At 41.1% G+C, this 25,827-nt stretch overlaps 1 protein-coding gene across 7 annotated transcripts in view; it reads right to left on the bottom strand.

Moving 5' to 3' along the window:
• The window catches only part of ARHGEF7 (Rho guanine nucleotide exchange factor 7), an 87,615-nt gene that overhangs the window by 12,064 nt on the left and 49,724 nt on the right, over positions 1-25,827 (bottom strand). For 3 of the 7 annotated variants that reach the window (XR_014009194.1, XM_081198333.1, XM_081198334.1), the window contains exons 11-20: positions 24,140-24,199; positions 22,588-22,734; positions 21,285-21,371; positions 19,769-19,847; positions 18,240-18,379; positions 17,570-17,794; positions 15,152-15,245; positions 13,884-13,973; positions 8,014-8,190; positions 1,094-1,185 (exon numbers count right to left, since the gene is read on the bottom strand). Coding sequence is in view for 5 of the 7 variants with exons in the window: in XM_081198333.1 (XP_081054459.1) it covers positions 1,094-1,185; positions 8,014-8,190; positions 13,884-13,973; positions 15,152-15,245; positions 17,570-17,794; positions 18,240-18,379; positions 19,769-19,847; positions 21,285-21,371; positions 22,588-22,734; positions 24,140-24,199 (1,191 nt within the window). In the remaining 2 variants the exon portion in view is untranslated. The remainder of the gene's footprint in view (positions 1-1,093; positions 1,186-8,013; positions 8,191-13,883; positions 13,974-15,151; positions 15,246-17,569; positions 17,795-18,239; positions 18,380-19,768; positions 19,848-21,284; positions 21,372-22,587; positions 22,735-24,139; positions 24,200-25,827) is intronic. The other 4 variants (XR_014009195.1, XM_081198336.1, XM_081198332.1 and 1 more) reach the window with 3 other exon arrangements.

The raw sequence follows: 25,827 nt of genomic DNA, 5'->3' as shown, positions 1-25,827 counted from the left end.
GTTTAGTGGTCAAATATTCTTGCTGTGAGGCTTGTAAGGGACACCCGTAATCCAAAAATGGGAAGGGAGGAGCAAGCAATCTAAGTGAGCATGTTAGGTTAGGGGGGAAATTAAAGCCGTACATTAATCCCCCTAGAGCTGCACTACAGTGCTATGGCATTATACTCCAAACACAACAGACACACCTTCTGAAAACCAGTCTTAGAAACTTAATATTCCCCCCATAATAATAAGAATAATAAGAATAAAGTGTATGAATGATGGGTGGAAATTCCTGCTCCAAACATGCTGAGGAGTTTTCCCCTAGTAAATGCTGAAATTTGTCTACATTTTAAGAGCCTGCTTTTCATGTTTCTCCTTCCCAGCCCTATGCCTTAGGGTGAAGGTGGGTGGCAGGATTGGCGGGTAATTTGTGGGGTCAGGGCATTTGGCTTTCTGCTTTCTCTCTATTCTCATGGAGGCCAGTACTAGTATATCTGACCACCAACGTGCAAATCAAATTAAAAACCTCTGGGTGAACACCCACACCCACTATGCTGGACAGGAGAGGGTGTCCATCCTCGGCCCAAAAGTTCATGCTTTTTTCTGCCAAGTGAGCAGCAGACCTAGGTTGGTGGTGTCCCCATTCCTGCTGGTTCCTAGTTCCCCCTGGGGCTAACCACCTATTTATGGGTAGCCAATGAAGCATCCTGTTCCTAGACTGGTGGTTGTTGAAACATTATCAGCATGATCTTTGCGCCTCACTTTTTCTTCTTCTTCTAAGTACTTTTTAAAGGTGAAGCTGTGTGTTGGCTCCCTTCCTGATCAGACTCTAAAACTCAAGGAGGGAAGGAGACAATAAAAAAAGGAGCTCCAGCAGTCTGTTTGGCCCCACAGCAATGCTAGTGCACCAACCTTGTTTACTCAGAACAGAGAGAGAAAGAACTTGGAAGTCTCCCTCTATCAGAAGGGCCAAGAAGGACTTGAATAGAGCCACCTTCAGAGCAAGTGGGATGAGTAATGTGCTCCGGAAATCCCTCCACCACTGAAGACGAACTATATTTAACCATGGTGAAACATATACCTCCTGTCATAAATGATTATATAAACTCACCCAGAGTAAAAAAATAATTTTCAGTTTAGTTTGACAATTCTGCTCATTCAGTTTGAACTCATGGTTGAGATAGAAGACTGTTGTGTCCTGATCTGAGTAAATGACACATAAACAATAAAACCTTTTAAAATACAAGGATGAGAGGAGTGATTATAAAACAAAACATTTTGGACTACACATAGGAGCTTAAACCAAATCAATAAACAAGGTAGACAAGCTAACAATTGTTCACTTATTCCAGTAAGCTATGTAACACATTATTTACAGTTGTAAAGAAACACCCCTTGTACAGGTTTCTATCTTGTCTTTTCATGAAAATGGTCTCAAGAAATGAAGAGACCACAAGATGAGGAAAGGATAATATATTTTTATATAGCAGATCACCTGCATTCACTTTTTAAAAACAGAAGGACGAGAGGGCATATATTTAAAAGGTAATTATGAATTATATGCTTTAAAAAGCCCCTGCTCATTTTTTTTCACAAAACTCAACAAGCTGTAGATTCTTGCAGCACTGAGTAGGAAAAAAAATCTAATCCTACCATTCATTCTGGATCACAGCCTGACAGCTTAACTGGAAAACATCTGAAGTGTTTTAACTGTGTTTACTTAAGTTAATTGGATTTCCCTAGCACAATACAAAGCTGATGAAGCATTTGGGTATACTTTTGGAACTAAAACAATATACACAACAGTACCGCTCATATTGAAAGTCTGCTTCTGAATACCTTTAGCCAAAAACCTACAAGTGTTGCATTTCAGAGTGAAAATTGACTGGCAAGTGTCACCTGGCAAAATATTAATTAGTTAAGTCAACCATTAACAGCACATTTCATTGGCTTGGATCTTAGTTTTCCTTCCCTGAAAGGAACACAGTTCATGGAGCAGGAATTCCCCTTCTCCCACTACAGACCCCTACCTGCCCAACCTAATAAATGCTATTGGCAGATGGGGGACTCTTGGAAGTAGTGTGGATCATGATGTGAGGTGCTGCAGAAAATCACTGATGTTTACATTAACAAAAGAATAACTTCAGATTTGAGACCTTGTATTTATGAAGTCAGTTGTTTATGCTTTGCAATATTCAAACTAATAAAGGGAAAATATTTAATTGTGTTTTATTTTAAGGCCATTACCATGGATTACTGTTACAATTAAGCTTCATGTTCACTTCTAAATAAAATTTCTTTATCTCTGTTTTCAACATTAGCTGTTTACATAACACTTTTCTGCATTTTATTCCTTTAGCTATTGCTCCCACCTTACCACACATCCTATTATTCTTCATTTTATACTGTCAATATTTGCATATGGAAATGCACTGAAAATTTATGTAGCTAAACAAGCATGTCATAAATCATTTTACGTCACAGACAATGACCAATATTCTTTATTACCAAGAACAAGTGATGAACATAAAAAACCTCAATGTCTGAGTTCACACGTAATGCTAAACCATGGTTAATATCAACCAAGGTTTATAAACCAATAATAAACCAAGCCTCATGAGCATGGCTTGTTCATGATTAACAAACCAAGGTTAAGATGGTTAACAAACCAAGGTTAAGATTCTATTGTTTGGACAATAGAAAAATGTGATTTAATAAACCATGGCTTAGCATTACATGCTAACCAAGTCAATAAAATATTTCAGGGAACTACTGAAATAAAAATCTGTTAAAACAGCCTTACAGCCTGGTCCTATGCATGTTTACTCAGAAGAAAATTTTGCCATCCAATGAGACTTAATTCCTAAGTAAGTATATACAAGATTGCAGTCTTAAGAGACACCAAACTCCAATGTTACAAAGTTACAGTATTAGCTCCTGTATTTTGACAAAGGAAGTCAGAGGAAAGTGCACATTGTTTCCCATTTTTTTGGAGTTTTAAGGAATGACACAGCAATACTTACTTCAGAAAGAGACCTGCTCATAAATCCCTAACTGATATGGATGCTCAGTAGGGAAAAAAGCAGTCATGATTAGTTCAGATGAATTGCCAACATAGCAGTAACAATACAAATATTTACATAGCAGGACCTTTTCCAGTATTTTACTTAGTTCACACAATGACAATGTTTAAGAACAACAACATCACACACATTTACTCTTTGAAAATCCAGGTACCTCGGTGAAAATTCTGTGGCTCTCAAGAGCCAGTTGATGGATATATGCTCCATCCAAATCTAGTCACTTCTCATGGGTGCCAGAGCACAGAAACATCAGAAAGGTCCCTCACTCACCTGGGATGCCCCACTGGAACTGCTGCTGTTATTTATACTATTGATCAGCCTATACAACAGAGCTCCAAATATGTAAACATATACCCTGAAAACATCTGAGACATTTCTCACTAATTTTTTCTTTAAGTCATTTAAGCATGCTCCCTGCCAAATACCAGAGGAGTAACACTACCATATTAAAATGTACTGAATCATGTGGACCCTGATCCAGCAAATAAAATCTTCATACACAGCTGATGTTTTGGGTGCACATCCCTTTCCCATCTAATCTAGAAAGACACATTTGATGCAGATGAACACCCACAATCTGAGGTCGCCCACTGCACAGAATGAAACGCAACTACAGTAGTACCAGAGCCATGTTCTATAAATAGCAAATAACTGGAAATTTAGAACTTTACAGGGTGGTTGTTGTTGTTTTTAGAAAGCTAAAACCCTACATAAAGCAAAATCTGTGTGAAATAACTCATCAGAGCACAAAAGGTGTTATATATACGCACCCAGGCCCTGAATGAAACATGTTTACTTTAGTGCTTGGCTTCCATATTGCTTGACTACATCCAAAAGGAATATTTTTAAAAAGGAATTATAAAAAGCTGCCCTTTTCAGAGCATAATAATTTTAATATTAAAGGCATAGGCTAGTAAATGCAAAATTTATTTCAACTGTACATAACAGAAACCTTTTTTTAAAAAAACAAAAAGAAAACACGCAGTTGTTATATGCCACCACAAACAAGAAAATGCAAACTGTACAATACAATGCACATTCAGATATACATCTATTATAATTGTCTTCAAAAGTCAGTAACTTACTAAAGATGGCTTCTCCCATTCACAAATGAAATGAACAATATATATATTTGTTCTTTTTTAAAACATCACTATATACACATTTTATTGTGTTTTGGCATGATTTATGCAAAACACACAATTAATAATAGCTTACTGTCACCTTATAGCAAATACTTATTGAATGGCAGTATCATTTAAGCTGTGTGAAAGGGACTGACAATGGCTCACACCTAACATTCTAATTCAAATTCTGTACGCCTTCATTTTAATACTAACTGTACACACTTATCTTACAGATTGTATAACATTAGGTACCATTATTAATATCATTTAAGTTTCACAAAAATAAAACACTAAAACTTTGGGCTGAATACCACCATTTTAACACTGGATTATTATTATTATAATTATATTTTAATGCTGGTTGCATTAACACTTCTGTTCCAGTCACAAAAGCCAGCAGTCTGCCACAGTGAGAACACTGATAAGGACCTTTTAATGGCATGGTTAAACCAAAGAAAATTACCGTAAAAAGACTCCATTGTTCTGATGGTTCGCAGCTCTTGTAATAATTAATGGTGGCAATTTTTTCAGTGCTTTGGATATTCAAAATTAGTTAAACATAATTCTGAGAAGGGGAGGGGGGAGTTCCAAGGAAACCATGGTATACCATATCCATAATACATTATCTTGAGAGCAACAGAATCAATTAAAAAGCTTTCAGCCACTGTAAGAAACATCTATTGTCTAAAAGCCAGAACACGATTGCTTAAATTTATGCCTTCAATGTTGTCTGTTTTGTTTTGTTTTTAAACTGAGCTTTGAGAATTCTCAGGGTCAAATTAGGCTTTATGCAGCAGACATGTTTGAACAGTTTCCTGGCTTCCCTTTTTTGTTTTTATGAAGGGCAACAGAGGCCTGGCCATTTTGACTCAAGCTGCCTCCTTCCAGCTGCTTCTGCACTTGTGGTATATGTGCATGAGTACCCTATATATTTTTCCCCAAGGAAGGAAAGCATTCCAGCAAGGGGCACATTTTGAAACGGAAGATGTTCTGAATGTAGTGTGCTAAGAAAACCCACCCCTGCCATTTCCCTACTCAAAACTTGAGCCGACTCCTATAAACCGCTGGAACTGCAGCATAGGCCTCCTGTTGCTACCACAGGGGCGCAACAGAAGCTAGAAAGTGACTCAAAACCCATAAAACAACAGCAATCTGTAGATTGGTGCTCCTGGCTCATCCCTCTGGGTCACTGCTATGCTGCATACGGTTCCTCATGTTACTTTCTGCAGCCTTAGGGATGTGCAAAGGTAGAGCACTACAATGAAATGCTGGTATTAAGTCAAGGCTGCAGCAGCAGGCAGCTTACTGGTTAAGTGGGGCCAGACTGCAGGCAGTGTCTTGCCTTCCACGCCATTTGACCTGAAGCAAACCTCTCTCCCTCTCTCCAGCCAAAACTGGACCATCGGCTGGCAGTTGAATTAAGGTAAAGGTAAAGGGACCCCTGGCCATTAGGTCCAGTTGTGTCCAACTCTGGGGTTGCGGCGCTCATCTCACTTTATTGGCCGAGGGAGCCGGCGTACAGCTTCCGGGTCATGTGGCCAGCATGACCAAGCTGCTTCTGGTGAACCAGAGCAGCGCACGGAAACGCCATTTACCTTCCCACCAGAGCAGTACCTATTTATCTACTTGCACTTTGACGTGCTTTCGAACTGCTAGGTTGGCAGGAGAGGGAACGAGCAACAGGAGCTCACCCTGTTGCGGGGATTCGAACCGCCGACCTTCTGATCAGCAAGTCCTAGGCTTGGTGGTTTAACCCACAGTGCCACCCGCATCCCAGCAGTTGAATTAGGTGCAGCTGAAACAGGTCCATGCTATTTCATTGCTAACAATCCTCTCTTGAGTGCTTCAGTTTTGGGACATTTATGCATAAATTGCTTAAAGTTAAGTGCAAGTAATTTTACACCTACTGGGTCAGTTTGTTTGTTCCTTAGGCCCTTTGTATCCTGTTCAGTCATTAAGCAGTGGAAACTAAAGATTACCTGCATAGATGTGTGTTGTCATATGAGGAGTCATAAGCATTTATGATTAAGTTTCTAGAAAGCAGCAATAGAACATTATGCTTGGTTTAATTTATTCAAACAATGATGTCAGGACAGTGGGTACAGTAGTTTCAGCATCCTAGGGGGAAAGAAGTTGCCAGTTTCTAATAGCAATTCTGATTCTTTGTTGTTTTAGTTTAGATTACATTTCCTAGTAATTTTATCTGTAAAACACGGCTTCCCAAAAAGTATATTGGGCTCCTATAATACAAAAAGGTATCTCAAAGTATTCAGTGGTACTATCAGTGTTATTTTTCTAGAAAAAGAGGTGTTGGAACTCATGAATGAGCACCTCTCTTATAACAGCAATGGCCCCCACCTGAGAAGTACAGAGACTGATTTCTGGTGAGTTCTGGCTGAAAAAAAGCCCTGGGTACTATTAATCCAAATGAAAAGTGTGCTTATGAAAGAAATTAATAAACTTATACAGTCATACCTCGGAAGTCAAACAGAATCCGTTCCAGAAGTCCGTTTGACTTCCAAAATGTTCAGAAACCAAGGCACGGCTTCCGATTGGGTGCAGGAAGCTCCTGCACCCAATCGGAAGCCGCGTCGGACGTTTGGGTTCCAAAGAACGCTCACAAACCGGAACACTCACTTCCGGATTTGCTGCGTTCAGGAGCCAAAACATTTGAGTCGCAGGGCGTTCAACTTCCGAGGTACTACTATAGTTACATGCAATTGCAGACATAAGCAAGATCTGGAGAGCTGAATGAACCTCAAAAAGACAACAAGGAGAGACATGGCACTTCTAAAAACTGGACATTTTTAAAAAGGGATCTTAGAAAGTGTTTTTATCGTCAAATAAAATTTAGGAATTCCTTCCTACCGCAGAAAGTAATGATTTACTGTTGCACATGTATTGGTTAACATTGTCTTATAACTTATCAGCCATAGGCCAGAGAGCTTTTTTAGACACAGGAGCTTACGAATCCTTCAGCGCACTGACATTCTTTTTGTCACACCAGGCAGCTGTGCTGAAAACTGCTTTTGAAATTCCCTTAAGTATCAAACATGGTCTGCTGTGAAGACAGGGGAAGGAAGGGTCTGCTGTTAAAGGAAACACTGTGGAGCTAGCTGCAGAACTCTCTGACTTGTAGGCATAAAGTGGCAGTGAACTTCACCTTGCCAATAGTTATCGGAACAGTATTTTACAATTGTGAACCATCCCATGCTTGCTCAACTTTTTAAACGTATATGTGGTTCTCCCAGCTTTTTAAGAACTGTAGACAGGATAGTAACACACTTGGCTTGCTCTTCAAAAATGAATACACAGTTAACTGCATACACACCTCTCTGGGATTTTCCTTGTACATTTATGCAGTTGTTGTGTTTGGTTTCCCCTGTTTTATTGTTAATACACACCAACCTAAACACTGTAAGGCTAAAAGAATTTCCATACAGATGGCACAAGTGTTGCTTCACAGAATACGAGCCATGTGCTGTAAAAATGGGGCTGGGAAGGGGGCTAAGGAAGTAAGTGTTATGGCTACACCAAAACTTAAAAACCAAACAAAAACTAAACCATTCATAGCTACATATCAATGCTCCCAATCTTTATATAAAAAAGAGATCCTATTAGTGTATCCCAACAAGATGTGACTGAAGTATCAGAAATTGGTTTCCCCCCACCCCGAAGGTTGTTAAAATATCACATTAAAAGAGACAAGGAACTGCAAGAAAACATCTAAGAAAAGCAGGCTGTGATACAACAAGCATTTGTTAAGAAAAGCTCAGAAGTGCATTAGTTCTGGTGAGAGATATATGAGCAACAGCTCTTACGAGATGTAGACCCCATTCTGTAACTATGGGCTGTCCATATACTGTCATAGTCAGAGTCTTCAGAGAGGTCGGAAGGCTCCAAACGAGAAAGGCTACTGCGACGACCCAAGGAGTCTAGACTTGATTGGTCATCATCAGCCAAGACGTGATTATGCATCAGGTCAGTGCCTTGCCATGCTAAGGATGTATGGGGTGAAATGAAATGGTGGATGTAGACAGGCAAAGGTGGGATGAGGAGGAGAACATACAGGATAAGCCACAACCAAAACACATGAAAACAAAAGCAAAAGGTGACGGGAAGAAAAGGAAAAGAGAAAATATTGTTAAAAAGGCACCAAATCTTGCTGTCCTTATTTTGGCTGGGTTTTATGTACAAATTACATTTTTCTTAAAAAAAGAAAAGACATTTGTCACAATAAGAATCTGAATTTGTTTTGGTTGGCTTGGATACAGACTTGAGACTTTCCTAGAAGACACCCATTTAAATCCATGGGACTTAAGAGTAAGTTCCAGTGATTTCAATGGACTACTCCAAGCATGACCGGCAGCACAATCCTACGTGTGTCTTCCCAGAAGTAAGCTTACAGGACTTACTCCCAGGTAAAGGTGTACAAGATTGCATCAAAGTCTGGGTCCAATCCACAGTCACATTTAGAAGGTGCTTCTGCTTGCAGATTCATTTTAATGCTATTAGGATCAATTACTCTGGTTAAAATTGGGTATTTAAAAATGAAAATAAGTGGAAGCACAGACTAATGTATCAAAAGAGCAGTCTCTATTATTATTTTTTAAATGAAAATATTTCTTACGGCTCTGCTGCTTTGCATTTCCAGAAGAAATGTCTTCTGAAAAGTGCTATAAAGCCAATCTAAATGTAAACCAAATCAGACATTTTTTTAAAAAAAATGTTTAAAGTATTCTGGATTTAAGTGGAATTCAGCTGTCAATGATCTAAGTCTTTGTGCCCACTTTATTATTCACTACCTCTAAATCACTTCCCCCTTATAAGTGGATTTCAGCAATATTGTCCTTCATGGTTAGGCCTGGGCGATGTACTGATACATCACCCAGGACCGGTTTGAGGACCAGACTGCGATGGCATCTTCACCCGGTGGCATATCACGGGTGAGGCTTGCCTGTGCCTGACTCCACCGCCACCAGCGCCTGGAAGAAGGAACGAGCTGCATCGACCCCAACCCCACAAGGCTGAGGGAGCTGAGGCACCACTGCTCCCTCGCAGAACCAGGGCCGATGCAGTTTGTTCCTCCCTCCACTTTTCAACATCATGATGTATCACTATATTGGGATGTTTGGCTGGTGATACATCATGATGTTGAAAAGCTGACATCGCCCAGCCCTAGTCTTCCCATGGAGAACTACTTGGGGGGGGGGGTTGAAATTAGTAACAAGGAGCTGTCAGCACTCTACCATCCCACACAAAGACTTTTCTGGGAGACTACGCGAGAAATGCCATTTCTCCACACGAACTATTCCAAACCCTGCCCGTGGAAGGAAAAACTTGGCCCCAGAAGATTTAGCTTGAAAAATAAAGGAGAATCTTAAAGTGATGCAAAACTGGATTCTCAAGATGGGAGAAACAGAAGGCTCGCTAACTATACAGACACCTAACATAGCAAGTATTGGATCAGTCTGATCCAGGGAAAGAAAACCCATGTAGGAGCTAAAGCCCAATTCACATGTGCAATCTCTGGGTTTGGTACCCTCTGGAAATAATTATGTAGAGCCACACCCAGCTGCTTGCTTGAGCAACGTTTTGTACAACTGCAGCCATTTCAGCAGCAACCATGATGCAGACTGGACATGTGAAGAGGGCCCCCCAAATCTGTCACTCCCACAGATTCTCCATTTGCTTCAATGGAGGGAACAAAACTGTACACACAGAAGCACTGTGTGCACATTGTGGCACACATGGATTTCCCTACTAGGGCAAGTGATCGCAGACCATTCATACAGACATTAAAAGCAAACTAACCCAGGGCTTAAAAGGGAAGCTGGGCTCCACCTGCTGTTCTTCCCACTTGTTTTCAACAATACTTAAGGACCTTTTCACATGATCAGTGAATGGAGTCATGCCCTTATCGGTGGCATTTTAGGCTGTGGGCAATGTTTCTCTAAGTCGCTATTCAATGAATATTCAATATTTTGTCCACATCCGCAAAGGCCGGGTGGCCATTTGTCATGTATGATTTCGTTGAGATTCCTGCATTGCAAGGGGTTGGACTAGATGGCCCTTGGGGTCCCTTTCCAACGCTACAATTCTATGATTCTATATAATAAAGGAGGCAGATAGCCTTGCCACATGGAAGAGAGAAGCTGAATATTAGTGACACTAATAGCTGGTCTCCAGCATCAAGAACTGTACGGTGGGGTGGGTGTGAGTGGGTGGACGTTGTCTTTTTTGCTGGGAGAGGAAGATGAGGAAACTTTTTAAAACACAAATATGCTAGATTAACACTCCTATGCTTAACAACCCCAGCAAAAATGTATGAAAACTGAATAAATGTTTTCAATCTCTCTCTCTTAAGGGATTAAAGAATGATGCAGGCACTAACTGGAGGAGAATAATATTCAGTAGGAACGTTAGTGACGAGCATGACAATAATCCCTAAATGTAATAAAATAAATCCTGGGACCTGTGATGCCTATGCAACCAAATTCCATTTGGCAATTGCAATAGATCTCCGCAGGAAAGGACTGCTTCTCTGCAGTCTCCCCTCAAAAGTAATATACCTCCTTCCAGAAGATGTGTGAACTATACTCAAAAGAAGAAGCAAATACACATTTGCTGCGCAACAGATTGATTGTGTGGAAAGGCCCTTAGAAAAATGCTTCTATTGCCCTGAAAGCAGCATAGAGCACACAGAGTTGAAGACATGGTTTAACTAGAAGGAGAAGAGGGGCGGAGGCAGAAACCCTGGTGGCCAGCCATTTCCCTTTTCATGCCCATCTCCCAAAAACCTTTCCCAAAACATGGGCTGTGCTTTTCCACTGGAGAGAAAAGGCTTCTGTCCTACCCTCTAATGCCACAGATTTCCAGGGCAATGGGGTTCCCCTATCCCCTGGCCATACTTAATGTGCATTTCCAGAAGCAGCACCTCCAAAATGAGAGATGGACGGTGCTACTAACGGAATTGCGGACCTGCACTATGAGGAACAGTCAGGATGTGAACACAGAGGTGAGGACAGACTGGAGACAAAGAAATGGTGTTGTGCTAAAGGGGCCTATTTAGCTATTGCATGTCCTCTCGAGTCTGATGCAGGCACACACGTTTCCCAGTCTCCTAAACCACACGCAAGAGACCGAGAAGCATTACATCTATACTTGGCCTCATTCCTAAAGCACAAGGCCAAATCCTGTCCCTTTTGCCAATTCCTGTTAAATTACACACGGGCAGATAATTTTAAAAAACGAAAACAAATATAATTTTAACAATATCAGCAGCCTTGAAAAAAAGAAGCCGTGCATCTAATAGCTATTACCTTTATTTTCATTGCAGATAATGCAAATAAAAGTTGCAGATTTTTTGATGTATGCAATGAAATTTATTGCACTATGTATATTTACAAAATATACATAGAAAGGGGGAAACGGCAAAAAAGCAAAATACATTTTGTACCAGCTGTGAGCTTCCGTAAGCACACTGTTGCATAAACTAAAAAAAAAATATGCTTCACAAAACACTTCTTTTCACTTTGTGTTTTTTTTTATAAAAATAATGACAAACACCAACTGAGCACAGTTGTGCCATTCAAAACATCAGCAATTTATCTCATCCCACCCTATTGCAATCGCCCATAGAAACGTAATAGCTGCCACTTCAAAACAATTGTAGGACTAGAATAAAGTCTGATTTTAGAAAAGAATGATTAAAACAGCCTAAACGTAACAGCACAAAGACATAACACAGCACCAACGATTTGATACCGTGGCTTACAAACATTACGAACCTTTTCATAAAGGTTCTAACCAGAAAATCTAAATATGAAAAGACTAAAAAGTAGTCCTACAATAAATTCCTAAGATTTAAACAGGTCAAATTTCAGTTTTTGGTGGACATGTATGACCTCTGATTAATGATCCAAAGCAGCAAGCAGTATGAGAGTCTTATCTCCCAGTCTAGTAAGACTGGCACTGGCATTAGATATTCTCAACAATACATGTTGCTGAAAACCTGATTAAATGTAAGAAGTTTTAATAGACAAAACCCAAACCAATGTCTACATTGATTTCTGCCAATAGCAAACTATTTGACGAATTTGGAGCATGGAAATATAGATTGTAAACTAGTTTTATAGACTAATGGCAAAACTGTGCAAACTGGAATAAACCAAAGAGTATTTTATTCCCTTATGTAGATGTGATACATGCTGGCAGATTCTCCTGATAGGTGCAATGCTTTACTTACAATAGAGGATCTCCACCATTGCAGCCTTGTTTAAGATTAAATAACCTGGGTCCTCAAGACACAGTGTAAGTTGGATATATATCTGAGTAATTGAAAACAGCAGCTTTGCTCAACATACAGGTATTTACAAAAATACATATATTTTTTTCTGGAATAAAGGGGAATTATTGATATCTGTAACAAAAAAAAATTTAAACTGCTATTAGTTGTTTATGCCCCGTTACCTTTTTTTAAAAAAGTAAAACTAAATGTCTCTTAAATGCCTTTGAAAAAATGTGCATCTTACTGAATATGATGCCCTACATCAACACTTAACCATTCTTAAAAAGAAATTTTTTTACTTAGGGTATTGAAGATCACCTGTTCTTAGACACAAGTTTTATGCACAATTAATAGTTTTCTAAGACTTGCTGCGTCAATAAATGAACATTTAGGATGGGCTTCAGCATCATCTGTGCTAACATACAAAACCATGACAATCTACCAAGTTTGTAAGAATATTATTCCAGAAGTGGAAAGGTTAGAGTAGGGCTGAAATGCTTATGGCAGCAGTTTCCAAACTGTACCACGAGAGATTGTGATGTGTGCCTTGCATGCACTACTTTATACCTCTCAGAGAAGACAGTCCTTAGACAACTTATATATCTTCTTTCTCCATTATGTGGTGAGTGACATCATCCCAAACAGAGGAAGTAAGGATGTACAGGAAATGCCTATCACAACCCACATTGGAGCGGAAAGGCACTATATCTGAAACTTGGCTGATTAGACAACGGAAATGGCAGAAGGCTATTAAATGGGTTGCCTATGCAAAGTTGAAAGAAGGATCTCTGTTCCCTATTCTAAGAGCTGACTGAGAAAATGCACATTTATCTTTCTGAGTGTCACTTGAAGTGTGCCTCCAATTCGAACCACACCTTAGCAATCAAACATTTAGAAAATACGGGTATAGAATGGTAGTTTACAGTCCTCTTATTCTAGAATAGCCCTGTGGCATTTCCAGTGACTTCAGTTGGGTAAGTCTAAAACAAATGGGTGCATGGACTACAAGTGTTGGCACAAATATCCAAAACGAAAATGTTAGTATGCATTAATTCGAGAAATCCAGTATGAAAACATGGCAGTCACTGCTCTGTTCACAGGCCTGAGCCTTACAGTGCTTCTCCGACGGCTGAATCTTGGAATTGTCCCGAGTGTGGGGTGCAAACGACCACAAAATGTCACCTGCCAAACTTGCGCCGCTATGCAGAACAAGCTGTATTTACATCGTTGCAAATATTTTTACCTGTGCTATTCTTAGCACATTTATTTGATAATCACTTGACATGCCACTTGTCAGCCAAAAGAAGATGAAGGAGAAGAGCTGGTGTCACCACTAGAGATATTGCTTACTGAATAAGTAGGACAGTTGTAATGTTATTTATGTTTTTTTCTAAAACTTACTTGAATTTAATGTTTGGCGCGTTTTGGCACTTGTGCAGTAAGCTTCAATGACTTTTAGAATCTGAGCATCTTCCTCCAAGGCAGCAGTGCCTGCAGAAAATAAAAAGAAGGTGTTGGTCAATTCAAGACAATATTAACAGATGCAACAGCTGGCGCACCAATCCCATACACATACCTTTGAAAGCATCAACTGTCTTATGTCAACATGGCCATGGCATCCGGTCTTCCTGGGTCTTGACCTGCTGCATGAGCACCTATCTCCACTAATCCTGTATACCCCCAGGTGATTCTCCTAGGTGACTTTGCACAGTGACTATTGTTGCTAGTATGGTGCTGCTAGACCCTACCGCTTCGCCAGCATGGTATCATTCAACGCAACAAAATGTGAGAAATGTTAATTTCTTGCTGAGATAATGTAAAAACGCTTGCCTATCACAGGGCAGTCCTGTTAGCAACAACTAACTGTGGAATGGTGACTGCGGCCTTGGCGTTTAGAACATTAAAGGTAAAGGGACCCCTGACCATTAGGTCCAGTCGTGGCCGACTCTGGGGTTGCGGTGCTCATCTCGCTTTATTGGACGAGGGAGTCGACATACAGCTTCCGGGTCATGTGGCCAGCATGACTAAGCCACTTCTGGCGAACCAGAGCAGCACACGGAAACGCCGTTTACATTCCTGCCGGAGAGCTATCTATTTATCTACTTGCACTTTGACGTGCTTTCGAACTGCTAGGTTGGCAGGAGCAGGGACCGAGCAACGGGAGCAAACCACGTCGCAGGGATTTGAACTGCCGACCTTCTGATCGGCAAGTCCTAGGCTCTGTGGTTTAACCCACAGCACCACCCGCGTCCCAGTCGGAACATTAAGCTGTATGCAAATGAGTCATGCTCAAGATTAGATCCGCAGAAATCAATGGACTTTTAAGTTAGTCAGGACTAATTCAAGTCTGCTGATTTTAATAGGCCTAGCTCTGAATGTGACTTAGATGTGTACAGCTCATTATACCTGCATTTATGAAAGGAAGTGAGAGCAAGCCATATAACCAATATAACCAATGACCTTGTGAGTTTAAGTTGAACGATATGGATTTTGGTGGGCAGAACGATATGGATATGGTGGGCAGAAGGTATTGGTATCTAATGGTAGATCCAAGTGGTTTGCAGTAAATCAGCAAAGATTCTGATTCCCATTTGTTTAACAACAGTAATTTTTGGACTAAGCAGAAGGAATGAAAAGCCTTCACTCGCCCACACAGCAAACACACTTACTTTTTCTCAGCGAAAATTCTTCTTCTGATGGTTTCCGTTCAGGTTTTCGCTTGGGCAGTAGTTTTTTCATGGTTTTGGGACTTTTGCTGAGATCCTGGAGTTAAAAGAAAAAGGGGGGGGGGACACAGATACATACAAACACAGTGAAAACCTACTTGTGTCAAGGTATCAAAACACACCAATAGAATAGCAATTCACTATTACAAACTCTCATTCACATGAACCATTTCTCTCCATTCTGGGCTGTTGCCTAGAAATAAATAACAATAAAAATGGTGTTTTTTTCTTTATTTATTAAAGTTTATATTCAACTTTTATATTAGTGCAAAACGTAGCTAACAAAAATCAAGTTTGCATAAATAACTACAATTTAAAATCACAACATAAGAATCATAAGAATCTGATGGAGAAATGATAAGCCGGTTTTGGTCTTATGAAACATGGGACTCAGCTAGACTGGTAAAGAAAAGCGATTTACAGTCATACCTTGGAAGTCGAACGGAATCCATTCTGGAAGTCCGTTTGACTTCAGAAATGTTCGGAAACCAAAGCATGGCTTCTGATTGGATGCAGGAAGCTCCTGCAGCCAATCGGAAGCCGCAAAATCCCAGTCGGACATTCGGCTTCCAAAAGAATATTTGAAAACTGGAACCATCATTTCCAGTTTTCGATAGTTCAGGAGCCAGAACTTTTAACTCCGAAGGTGTTCGGGAGCCGAGGTATGACTGTATATGTGTTGTATGTGCGATATAACATTGTGCCACCAGATGGCGATCTGGAGTCCTATTTTTCTCTACTTGCTTTCCCTGTTTAAATTTACAACGCTTTAAACTGAAACGCTTCTTTGATGTGCCTAGATCCAGCTGCGACCTTCTACTGTGGATGTAGCCTCGAGAATTCAACTTGGCACATTTCCTTGGCTTCCAACAGTTGACAAATAATAAATTTCCAGCTGTATCCAGTGAAATCATCCCGCCCCCACCAAGGTACTTCCTCTCCCCCTCCTCTCCCTGTGTGACCCCCAAATCTGCTCCAGAAGCCCTAAAGCAGGTAGGGATGCACAGGTGAGGAGAGGGAGAAGAAGTTCCAATGCACAGGTGGAAGTTATTGTGCTAATAGGATGATGATACAACCCTGTGCATTAAATTAGGATACTGAAAAGAGGAGACCAACAGACACAGAGCACTTCAGTTCTGCTGAGCAAACAAGCTAATTTACAGGAATTCCAAGATATGCTGGTCTTCTGGTAAACTAGACGTCTGTTAAAAAAGAGGACAAGGAAGTGGTGGTAAAACATGACAGAAATCTACTGAATGGCCTGAGTCAAATGTGTTTGCACACTGGGTCTCTCCTTGCCCTTTTGCTCATGCATATCCAATTCCTCCTCCCTCACGTCCCAGTTTGATCAAATTTTGCCTGGCTCCAATGTAACAGAAAACTATGGTTTGATCATATCAGAAAGAGAGAGAAGGAATCTGAATATCCAAGAAGAGGAGGAAGTGTATGAGCCCAATATCTGGTCACTGTGGTTTGCTGTTATAAGCCATTGGGCTGCTTTGCCTCTAACACTGAACTATGGCTTATCACTATGTGGATATGCCCAAGTGAAGTGTTGGGCTCATGTACCCCCAGTCCGCTCCTGTATGATGGATACATCAATTTTACTTTCAGTTTCCAAGCTTCATATGAAGCTGGCTTGTTGAGCAACTATCCATTGTTTCTTCTAAATCAAGATTCCTTGTTTGCACATAATACTAATGGTTTGCACTGAAAGTAATCTCCATTGTAATCTTCCTCCAAGCTGCACTGGAGGAGGGAAGCCCCAAGACAAAAAGATTTTGAACTCCTATATAATCTTGCTGCTCTAAAGATATGAGTGTGTGTCGATTTTAGGAGCTGCTATTAATAAAACCCGTTTAAACTATTAAACTACAAGAGACATTTGCTGGGCAAAAACTACTGGTGAAAACAGAAGGCCTGTGCAAATTCAGAAACAGAGCAAACAAGAACCCTGCTGTCTCGATTTCTATTTTTACAATACTAAATTTTGGCTGAAGAAAACTGCAAGTGGCCTGGAGACAGTGAAAGTGCAACTGAAGGAGGATTTGCTTTTTATATGCCAACACACAGGACACATTTTCCCTAGTGTCTGATCAATCATCATTTCAAGAACATTACTCTTTCTATTAAATATTTTTCCCCATCCTTTCTTCCAGTAAGAAACGTGGCTGAAGAGAAAAAGTGTATGGTGTCCCAAAGTCAAATCAGATATTCCCACTCACTGCCTAGAAAGCACAGCCTTGGTTAATTGTGACTGACTCAATGCAAACTGAATCTCAGCTGGAATCCTTTATGTTATCCGTACAGAATTCTGACCTGGAAAGAATTTAGACTTCTCATTGGGTTGCACACGCTCACCTCTTTGTAACAGAGTGCTGCTGAAGGCCGTAATGGAGGTGCAGGCCGCAAGCAGCTCAAACTCCACGGCTTAGGAGTTTTGGGAGGCTCCAGGGGTCCCCAGTTTATAGTGGTATGAGGCGTCCCATGATGTGAAGGATGTGGAAGAGTGTGGTATACTGGAGTCAGGGGCATTTGCTTGCTGTCTGCATGCTTGCTGGATGGTGTTACAGGATGAGAAGGAAGCTGCCAAAATGAACAAACATCACACAAGCAAAGAAAGAACAATCAAAAGGGAATGCCACGTATAACCCTATACCAGTAAGCTTTCGTTATTAAATTTGCTGCAGTAAGACTTAAAAACAGGTTTGTTGGAACTTACCAATCTATTAACACTATGGTATGGTTAGCACATCACATTAAACCATAGTTTAAAATGAGCTATGGTTGAATGTGAATGCTTCTACCTGCTGCAAACAAAACAAATCAGAGTTTGGTTTATCTTTGTGCCCGAACACAAAGTGCTTCTTTCCCCCCAAACAAATCACAATATTTCATTAATACCATTCTTTAGCACAGCTCCAACACTGACTACAATTAAATTATCAGAATGCATTCATTTGTCTCCAGCAACACAGAAAGAAATGACCTATTTTAAACCCAATGGTACTAAAGGCTGGTGGCCTCTTACCGTGTGAGATGGCACAGAATGAGGTTTAATAGCAGGCATCCCAAGAGTAGTCACTTTGGTTTGCTTCTGCAGATGATCTACCCATTCATGCAAATCTTGTTGGTTGTTACAAGATACCAATATCCGTTCAATCATACTTCCTGGAACCCAACAGAAAATACAGAAGGAAAGAGCGGTTGTGTTGAATTCTCACATTAGCAACAGCCAACACGGCAAAACGCTTTCCTGTTTCAAACAAATGAACATATTCTGCTTCTTAAGGATCAGCACACTTCTCCTGAATCTGGTGTCTCCTCCACATCATCACCTTACCACAATTTGGGAATGAGAAAAGAAGAATGCTTCCAGTTAAACAAGCATTCCTTAAGATTTCTCTTGTCCCTTTAAGGATGAGTAATACTTGGTTACAGAATATATGGGAGGTTTGCAGGTTACAAATACAAATGATGTTTAGGGCTTTACTCCCTATGAACCACTACTACCCCTGCACAACGATGGCCACCTCACAGAGAATCACCACTACATCTTCAAGAACCAGCACTCTTGTTTGGAGTGCTACAGTCAGCTAACTCTGCTTAGCAGAGAATATGGTTTGCTCAGGTTTTAGCTGGTGTTAAGTCTCAATATACCTGTGCTGTATAATTTCCAGGCACAAATCAAGGTGCTGATTTTGACCTCTGGAACTCTAAATCAGGGGTGGGGAGCCTATGGCCCTCCAGATGTTATTGGGCTCCAACTTCCATCAGTCCCAGCCAACATGGCAAAAGATTAGGGATGATGGGAGTTGTAGTTCAGCATTATATGGTGGGCCATGTGTTCTTCACCCACTGACTCTGGCCCTGTGCATCAGAATATCTGTTCCTCTAGTGAATCTCTCTGGGATCAACTGAGGAAGCCTTGCTCCAAATGCCCCACCCCCACCCCAGACTTACTGTGACTTTGGGGAGGACCTTTTTAGCTGTGTTGCCCTGTTTTTGGAACAGACAATCAGTTTGCAAGAGCTTTTTTTTTGGGGGGGGGAGTGCAGTGAAGGCACTAAAATCCCCTTCCACTAAAGCCCTTTTCAGGTGTTTAGCTGGACAGGTGATGGCAAAAATATAAAGAGGGAAAGGGACACACAAATGGGCACTGCAGAAAACTTATGAAGATCAGGGTGGAGGAGGAGGCGGCATTGGAGCAGGGCTGACATGTATACTCCTATTCCTCTACCCACTTTCCCCCTCGCATGTGCAGGATGAAGGCTTGAAGTGATTGATGGCCCAGTGATCGAGTGGATTACAATTCCAGGCATCGAAACCATATTGTTATTTTACTGGTATACTGCTGATTTTTTTACTGGCGAAGCCTGTCTTGAGTTCTTTTTAAAGAAAACAACAACAAACCCACATACTATTTTAAAAATGAATAAATTATAAACAGTATGACGAGAGAGGTCACTTAAAACTGTCTTGTGACTTATTTTTTCAAGCTGGCTTTTGTCACATAAAATGATACAAACAGAACCAGACAGCGAAGCACAAGGACATTACCTGATATTTCAAATGCATTTCTGTGATTTTCAGTGTCTTCTAGCTTTGCAATGGTCATGCCTGTTAGCGGCAATTTCCCCTAAAAAACAGATATATCAAACCATACTTTAAACAAAATCCAAAAACATGGCAGCCTTGTATTTAAGCACTAGCCTAGGAGCCATGGGTGACAAGGAACTGCGTGCAGGGAAGCAAGCGTTCTGCCAGACAAAAAGAAGGGAGTTCTCTGTCTCTTCTCTGCCAGATCCCAGCAGATCAGTAATTTTTGTGAGCTTATTTACATTGATGAATCCTAAAATACATTCAGTAAATGAAAACAAATGTATGAATTGTTTTTGAGCCAGGGGGTGGTTAAGCAAAGATTGGGACACAGCTTGCTCTTGGAGAGTGGTTTATGTTCAATATCCACAGTTCTGGCTTTATGCTCCTTACTTGCTCCTCTACCACAGTAGCAGCAGGCTGAGGAATCTTTTTCAGTCGTTGAGGACCACATTCTCTTGTGAGAAACATTGCAGAGGTTGTATGTTCATGGTGGTTGGAGGTGGAAGCAGAAAAAAGGGGTGCGCCTCCTCCACGAGAGGGCAGCAACACGAGAATGGGCCTTTTCCGCAGTGGATCCCTGCTTGTGGAATGGTCTGTCCAGGAAGGCTTGCCTTGCGTCTTCGTTGCCCATCTACAGATGCCAGTCAAAAGCATTCCTCTTCTCCCAGGCCTTTGGCCACCGTATTTTTCACTCCATAAGACGCACTTTTTCCCTCCTAAAAAGTAAGGGGAAATGTATGTGCGTCTTATGGAGCGAATGCAGGGGGGAGGCAGGCAGGAAAAGCCCCCAAGAGCCGCACACAAGCTCCGTGCGGCTCCTGCGGGCTTTTCTACGATGAGGGAGAAGGGACTGATGCAGCCAGTCAGTCCTTTCTCCCTCCTCGTAGAAAAGCCCGCAGGAGCTGCGCATTCCTTTTTTCTTGATTTCCCCCTCTAAAAACTAGGTGCGCCTTATGGTCAGGTGCGCCTTATGGAGCGAAAAATACGCTAATTAAGCAATCTACAGCATTTTAAACTGTGGGGATGTGTTGTTTTTGTTTGCTATTATGGTACTTTTTGGTGTTTTTATATGATGAAGATGAAGGGCGGTATAGAAATTTAACAATCAAACAAACAAACAAGTGACTCTTGCTGCTGTACGGTAGACTTCATTCCAGTCACACAAAGGTCAGCCATTTCCACAAACATATATATCTCCAGCGAAGCAAGAGGCATTATGACAATTCAAGGCCACATCTGAGCCACACAAAAGTACTTCAGGGTGCTAAGAAGGGGTGGTGAAGGGGGCATGATGTGGGGGAGGGAGAGTCCTAAGGTCATGGAGGGAGGCCTAGAGGGTCATTTTGGCCTTCAGACATAATGCTGCCCACTTCTGCCTTATAGGATCAGGCAGAGGATATGATACAAATGTTCCAAAAGCTAAAGATTACACAAACATAGTATGCAGAAAAAGTTATACTAAAAGTTGTTTTACCTGATAGATAAACCCACTCATTCTAGGACTGGCGGACAACATGAGCAATATGTTAGGAAAGAGAAGAAGGTATCTTTCATTCTTTTCCTTATTAAAAGAGAGAGAGAGAGAGAGAGAAGGTGAATCATTAAAACACAGTGTTACAATTAAGTGACAAAAGAAAAGTTCATATGGTATATTATGATCGCAAACACTGGTATGTGTTGTTACTTTGGTAATATTAAGGCATGTCAGGCATTTTTTAAAAACAAGATTATCCAGGGGTGTAGTGAAGTTGGGAAATCTTAGTATGTTAAACTTTGGTTCACGCAAGAGTGAGGCATTGTGGGGTAGTTAAAACTGTGGATTTCTGGGAATAGATATCTAGGTTCTGCAAACCTCCCTGTCTTTAGAAGTGTGAATCAAATTGCATCCTGACTTGGGCAGGAAGGAGATGTTATCTGATTTGTAAATTCTGGCAGCTGGGGGCTCGGACTGGAATGGGTGTGAAAAGGCTATCGGGTAATTTACAGCTCAAGAGCCTGGTACATGTCAGAAAAGTATGGGAACAAAGAAGCAGTCTTTTGATCTCAAGGTTCTTTGAGCATAAACAAACTTCAGCTGTGCTGGCCTCCTGACAATCAGGAGATATAGTCTCATCATACAGCCATTGGTAATTGGTAATTAACCTAAAGAAATGATTGGTCCCTAAACCCCTTCTCCACCTGGGATTCTCAAGGATAAAAGTTTGCGGAATTGAGATGCAAATTGCAGACTATCTTGCCCTGGTGTTCGCCTGAAGGTGTTTGACCAGAAGAATGGACTTTGTGACTTCTTGCTATGCTTTGAACTACTGATGCTTTGTGAGTATGTTGTAGTTAGCTATATTGCACAGTACAATGTTTTTATTTATTTTTTGTTTGTAACCTTCCAAGAAATGTGCAAGCTTTTACTTTCCAAGCGGCTTTTTCAATAAATTTGGAAAAGGACTTTTGCCTTTTGTATTTTGTGCCTTTTGCCAGAGAAGCTAAACTGGTGCCTGACCCTTGGTGCATCTATCGGATTACTGTCTGCGTCGCGGTACAGTGACACAGGTCTGGGCAACCTGGTAAATATCGAAGGGGGGGGTTCTTCTCCTTGGACCCCATTCGAGGGTTGACCCAGGAAAGGAGGTGGTGGCAGCTTTCTACTGTTTGGCTTGTGACTTGCAACACCTCACGTCCTCTCCCTTTGGAGGACTGGTGGGGGGGGTGGATAGGGGCCCGCGAACACGACAGGGGGGCGGCAACCACTATGGGTTTTCTTTTAAACAGAGCTGCATTACCTCACTTCCAGCACACTGAATCATGACTTGTGACATGTAAATAACATTTCCAAGTGTTTTAATGTCCTCTCCTTCCCAGCAGCGGATAGCTTCTGTTAGTATCTGAAGTTCAAGCTCCTTTCTTTTCCGTACTTCTTGACACTGTGCCTATTGGACCAGGAGAAAATACTATGAGCCAGGATGCAAGCACAACTGAAATAGCCCAGAAACAACACTTACTCAGTGCCATGCCTGGATCTTTTCATTTGATTTGGCTGTAGAAGAGGAGAGACACTCACGGACATAACTGCATCTTGAACTCTCCAGACCACCAAATCCCAACTACTCTTTTTTTTTTACTTAAGACGGCTATGCATTGTATCATTGCTGCTTTAAAGGCTATTCTATACTTGAAGCCAAAATAGAAACTTGAGGCACCTCAACAGTAGTGGGACAGCTGGTTACCAAACAGTTTTGTTTTCCCTTGACTTTTTTTTTTTAAATCCCTTAACGTCTATCTCTTACCTTTCCTCAAGGTGTCATTATGATTGAAAGCTATGGGTAGGGGTTGTCTCTACTTAACTGTTTCATGTATAACTTATAGCTCCTATAGGCACTTGAAAAAATATTATTAAAGTATAATCCGTTATAATGACTTAGCTGTCCTAGTCTGACATTTCAAGTGTTTTGATTTTAAGCTGTTTCTACACAAAATATTCCAACACTTGGTTTGACTTCTTACCAATTCTTTTTGTCCTCTTTTAACAACTGAAATATTTTACAAAGAGCTATATATATCCTTTCATTCACTGTGCTCAGTAAATAGAGAACACAATCAATTTTAACCCAAGGAATACATTATATAGGGCATTTATCGCCATATAAGGGTGTGTGAAACGTGTGAAACATCCTAAACAAAGGAAGCTGCTCAAGAAACTTCAAGCACAAATAACTTTTTTAAAGAGTTTCAGCATACTGGGGTTTGCTTCTTTTCCCCTCTGTGAACCTCAACTGCAGAATGCTTTCTCAAATTTGCCTTCCTCGAACTACTTTACACATTAAGCATTTGCACAGGAGGATTATATCCAATTTAAACAGGAAAAGCACCTGCTAGTTCTGCATTCTGAATGACCAGGTTCACATTTAAATTCTGTTGGCATGCCAGAGATCCATGGGAAGAATGATGTGTAGGCAGCCTAACACCACATAATCCAACAGGAAGCTGGCTATGTGGACCAAACACAACATGGGTGCTTTTATCCTTATATGGATTTATAGTACTTGAATTCACTCAGACAGATTTCTATATGCAAAGGTATTTGCATGTATTTCTATATGCAAAGGTATTTCATGTAGCACCATGTGACTCCTCTTTTATCCTATAAACTGTCTGTCCCTTGAACCCAGACCAGAGTTTCCAGCGGAACCATCTTTTTAAAAATTCTTCCATAGTGATTCATCTTTCAATACAGTTCCCTCATGATACCCACCCAAAGTGCTCTCGTGACTTTGATACACTACTTTGTATTATGTTTAGACTAGTATGTTGCCATCTATCACCTATGTAACTTACAGAAAGATTTTTGAAAGCTGTCATGGATTTCTGAATGTCAGGCCGGTCTGGATGATAATCCTAAAAGAATATTAAAAGATACTTATATGTAATATGAAAGGAACAAAATGTACTTTACATTCTATACAAGGTTTACACATTCTTCTGGTATTATATATAAATCAAATGTTAAGATACAATTCTCACACCTACGCTGCTTTAAATGCAGCAAACCTCTAGATCAGGTCATGCCAGATCTAGAGAACCAATTTTATTTTAAATAAGCCTATTCCCTCCCACTGGCCTGGTGACACTTCGCCTGATGGACTAGCCATAAATCTGTATCCTTCACTCACTTCTATATAAATACCTAGGGGACACAGGTGGCACTGTGGTCTAAACCACTGAGCCTCTTGGGCTTGCTGGTCGGAAGGTTGGCAGTTCAAATCTGCGCGACGGGGTGAGCTGCCATTGCTCTGTCCCAGCTGCCAACCTAGCAGTTCGAAAGCACGCCAGTGCAAGTAGATAAATAGGTATCGCTGCGGAGGAATGGTAAATGGTGTTTCCGTGCGCTCTGGCACTCGTCACGGTGTCCTGTTGCGCCAGCAGCAGTTTAGTCATGCTGGCCACATGACCTGGAAAGCTGTCTGTGGACAAACACCAGCTCCCTCAGCCTGAAAGCAAGATGAGCGCCGCACCCCATAGTCACCTTTGACTGGACTTAACTGTCCAGGGATCTTTTACCTTTAACCTTTATTATAAATACAATTTGAGAAAGATTTCCCTGGCGCACAATTTAAAAATAAGTTGATTTACTACTGTAGATGTAACAGTAGCAGCTGGTGTGGCTGGCCTGCTCTGCCTTCTGAACATGCTGGGTCACTTACCAAAAAGGGAAAAGGCAAGGCAGCTGGAGTTCAGTGTGGTGCAGGCGCTGTGGCAGAACCAGCCCAATGCTCCAGATGCTGTGTCCTTACTGTGCCTACACCATACCAAGCTCTCAATGCCTTGCCCCTCTCCCTCTTGGTAAGCAGGTGTGACCTGACATATTCAGAAGACGGGAGAGCAGAACAGTTCCATTGGCTGCTACTGGATGTAAAGAGGAAAAGGAATCTTGTTCCAGCCCTAAAGCTAATCAAAATATGTTTGACCCTTGGAACTAAAAATTCTATGTCTCATCGTAATTTAAAATTGAAACTAACCTTTCAGCCCAACTCTATACGACGCTGTCAAACCAAGTACGTTAAACTAGGTTTGGTAATGAGGACCAAGCCTACAAGTCGGATTACTGTGAATTTGTACACACTGTTGAACAGCAGCTAAATAGCCAAAGAACCAAGGGGGGGGGCAGTTCCCAAATGTTAAAATTAAACAATTATGCCAATGTAGGTTTCATGGTAAGTTAGGAGTGCCGAGAAAAACACATATGCAATGGGGATGCACAGTCCTCTCAAGTCCACTTTGCTGTCCAAGCAACTGCTCACAAAACTCCAAAGGAATGTCAGAAAAGGCCTTCACCAAGGCTTGACAGCCAAGATTCATATATGAGAAGCACAAACAAGGCAGTTGTGTAACAGTGGAGAAACACAGGGAAGTGTAGCTCTGGGACTTTTTTCAGAGCATGCGCAATGACATCATCTGTCGGGAGTGTCTTGCTCCAGCAAATGAGTGGGCTAATATCAAGACTTTCAGGTTTCACTACTGTTTGT

The sequence above is a fragment of the Podarcis bocagei genome, assembly GCF_964188305.1.
Source record: "Podarcis bocagei genome assembly, chromosome: 6".
Taxonomy (NCBI): Eukaryota; Metazoa; Chordata; class Lepidosauria; order Squamata; family Lacertidae; genus Podarcis; species Podarcis bocagei.
Note: the sequence above shows the minus strand (reverse complement) of the source record. Positions and strands in the feature narration are given on the sequence as shown.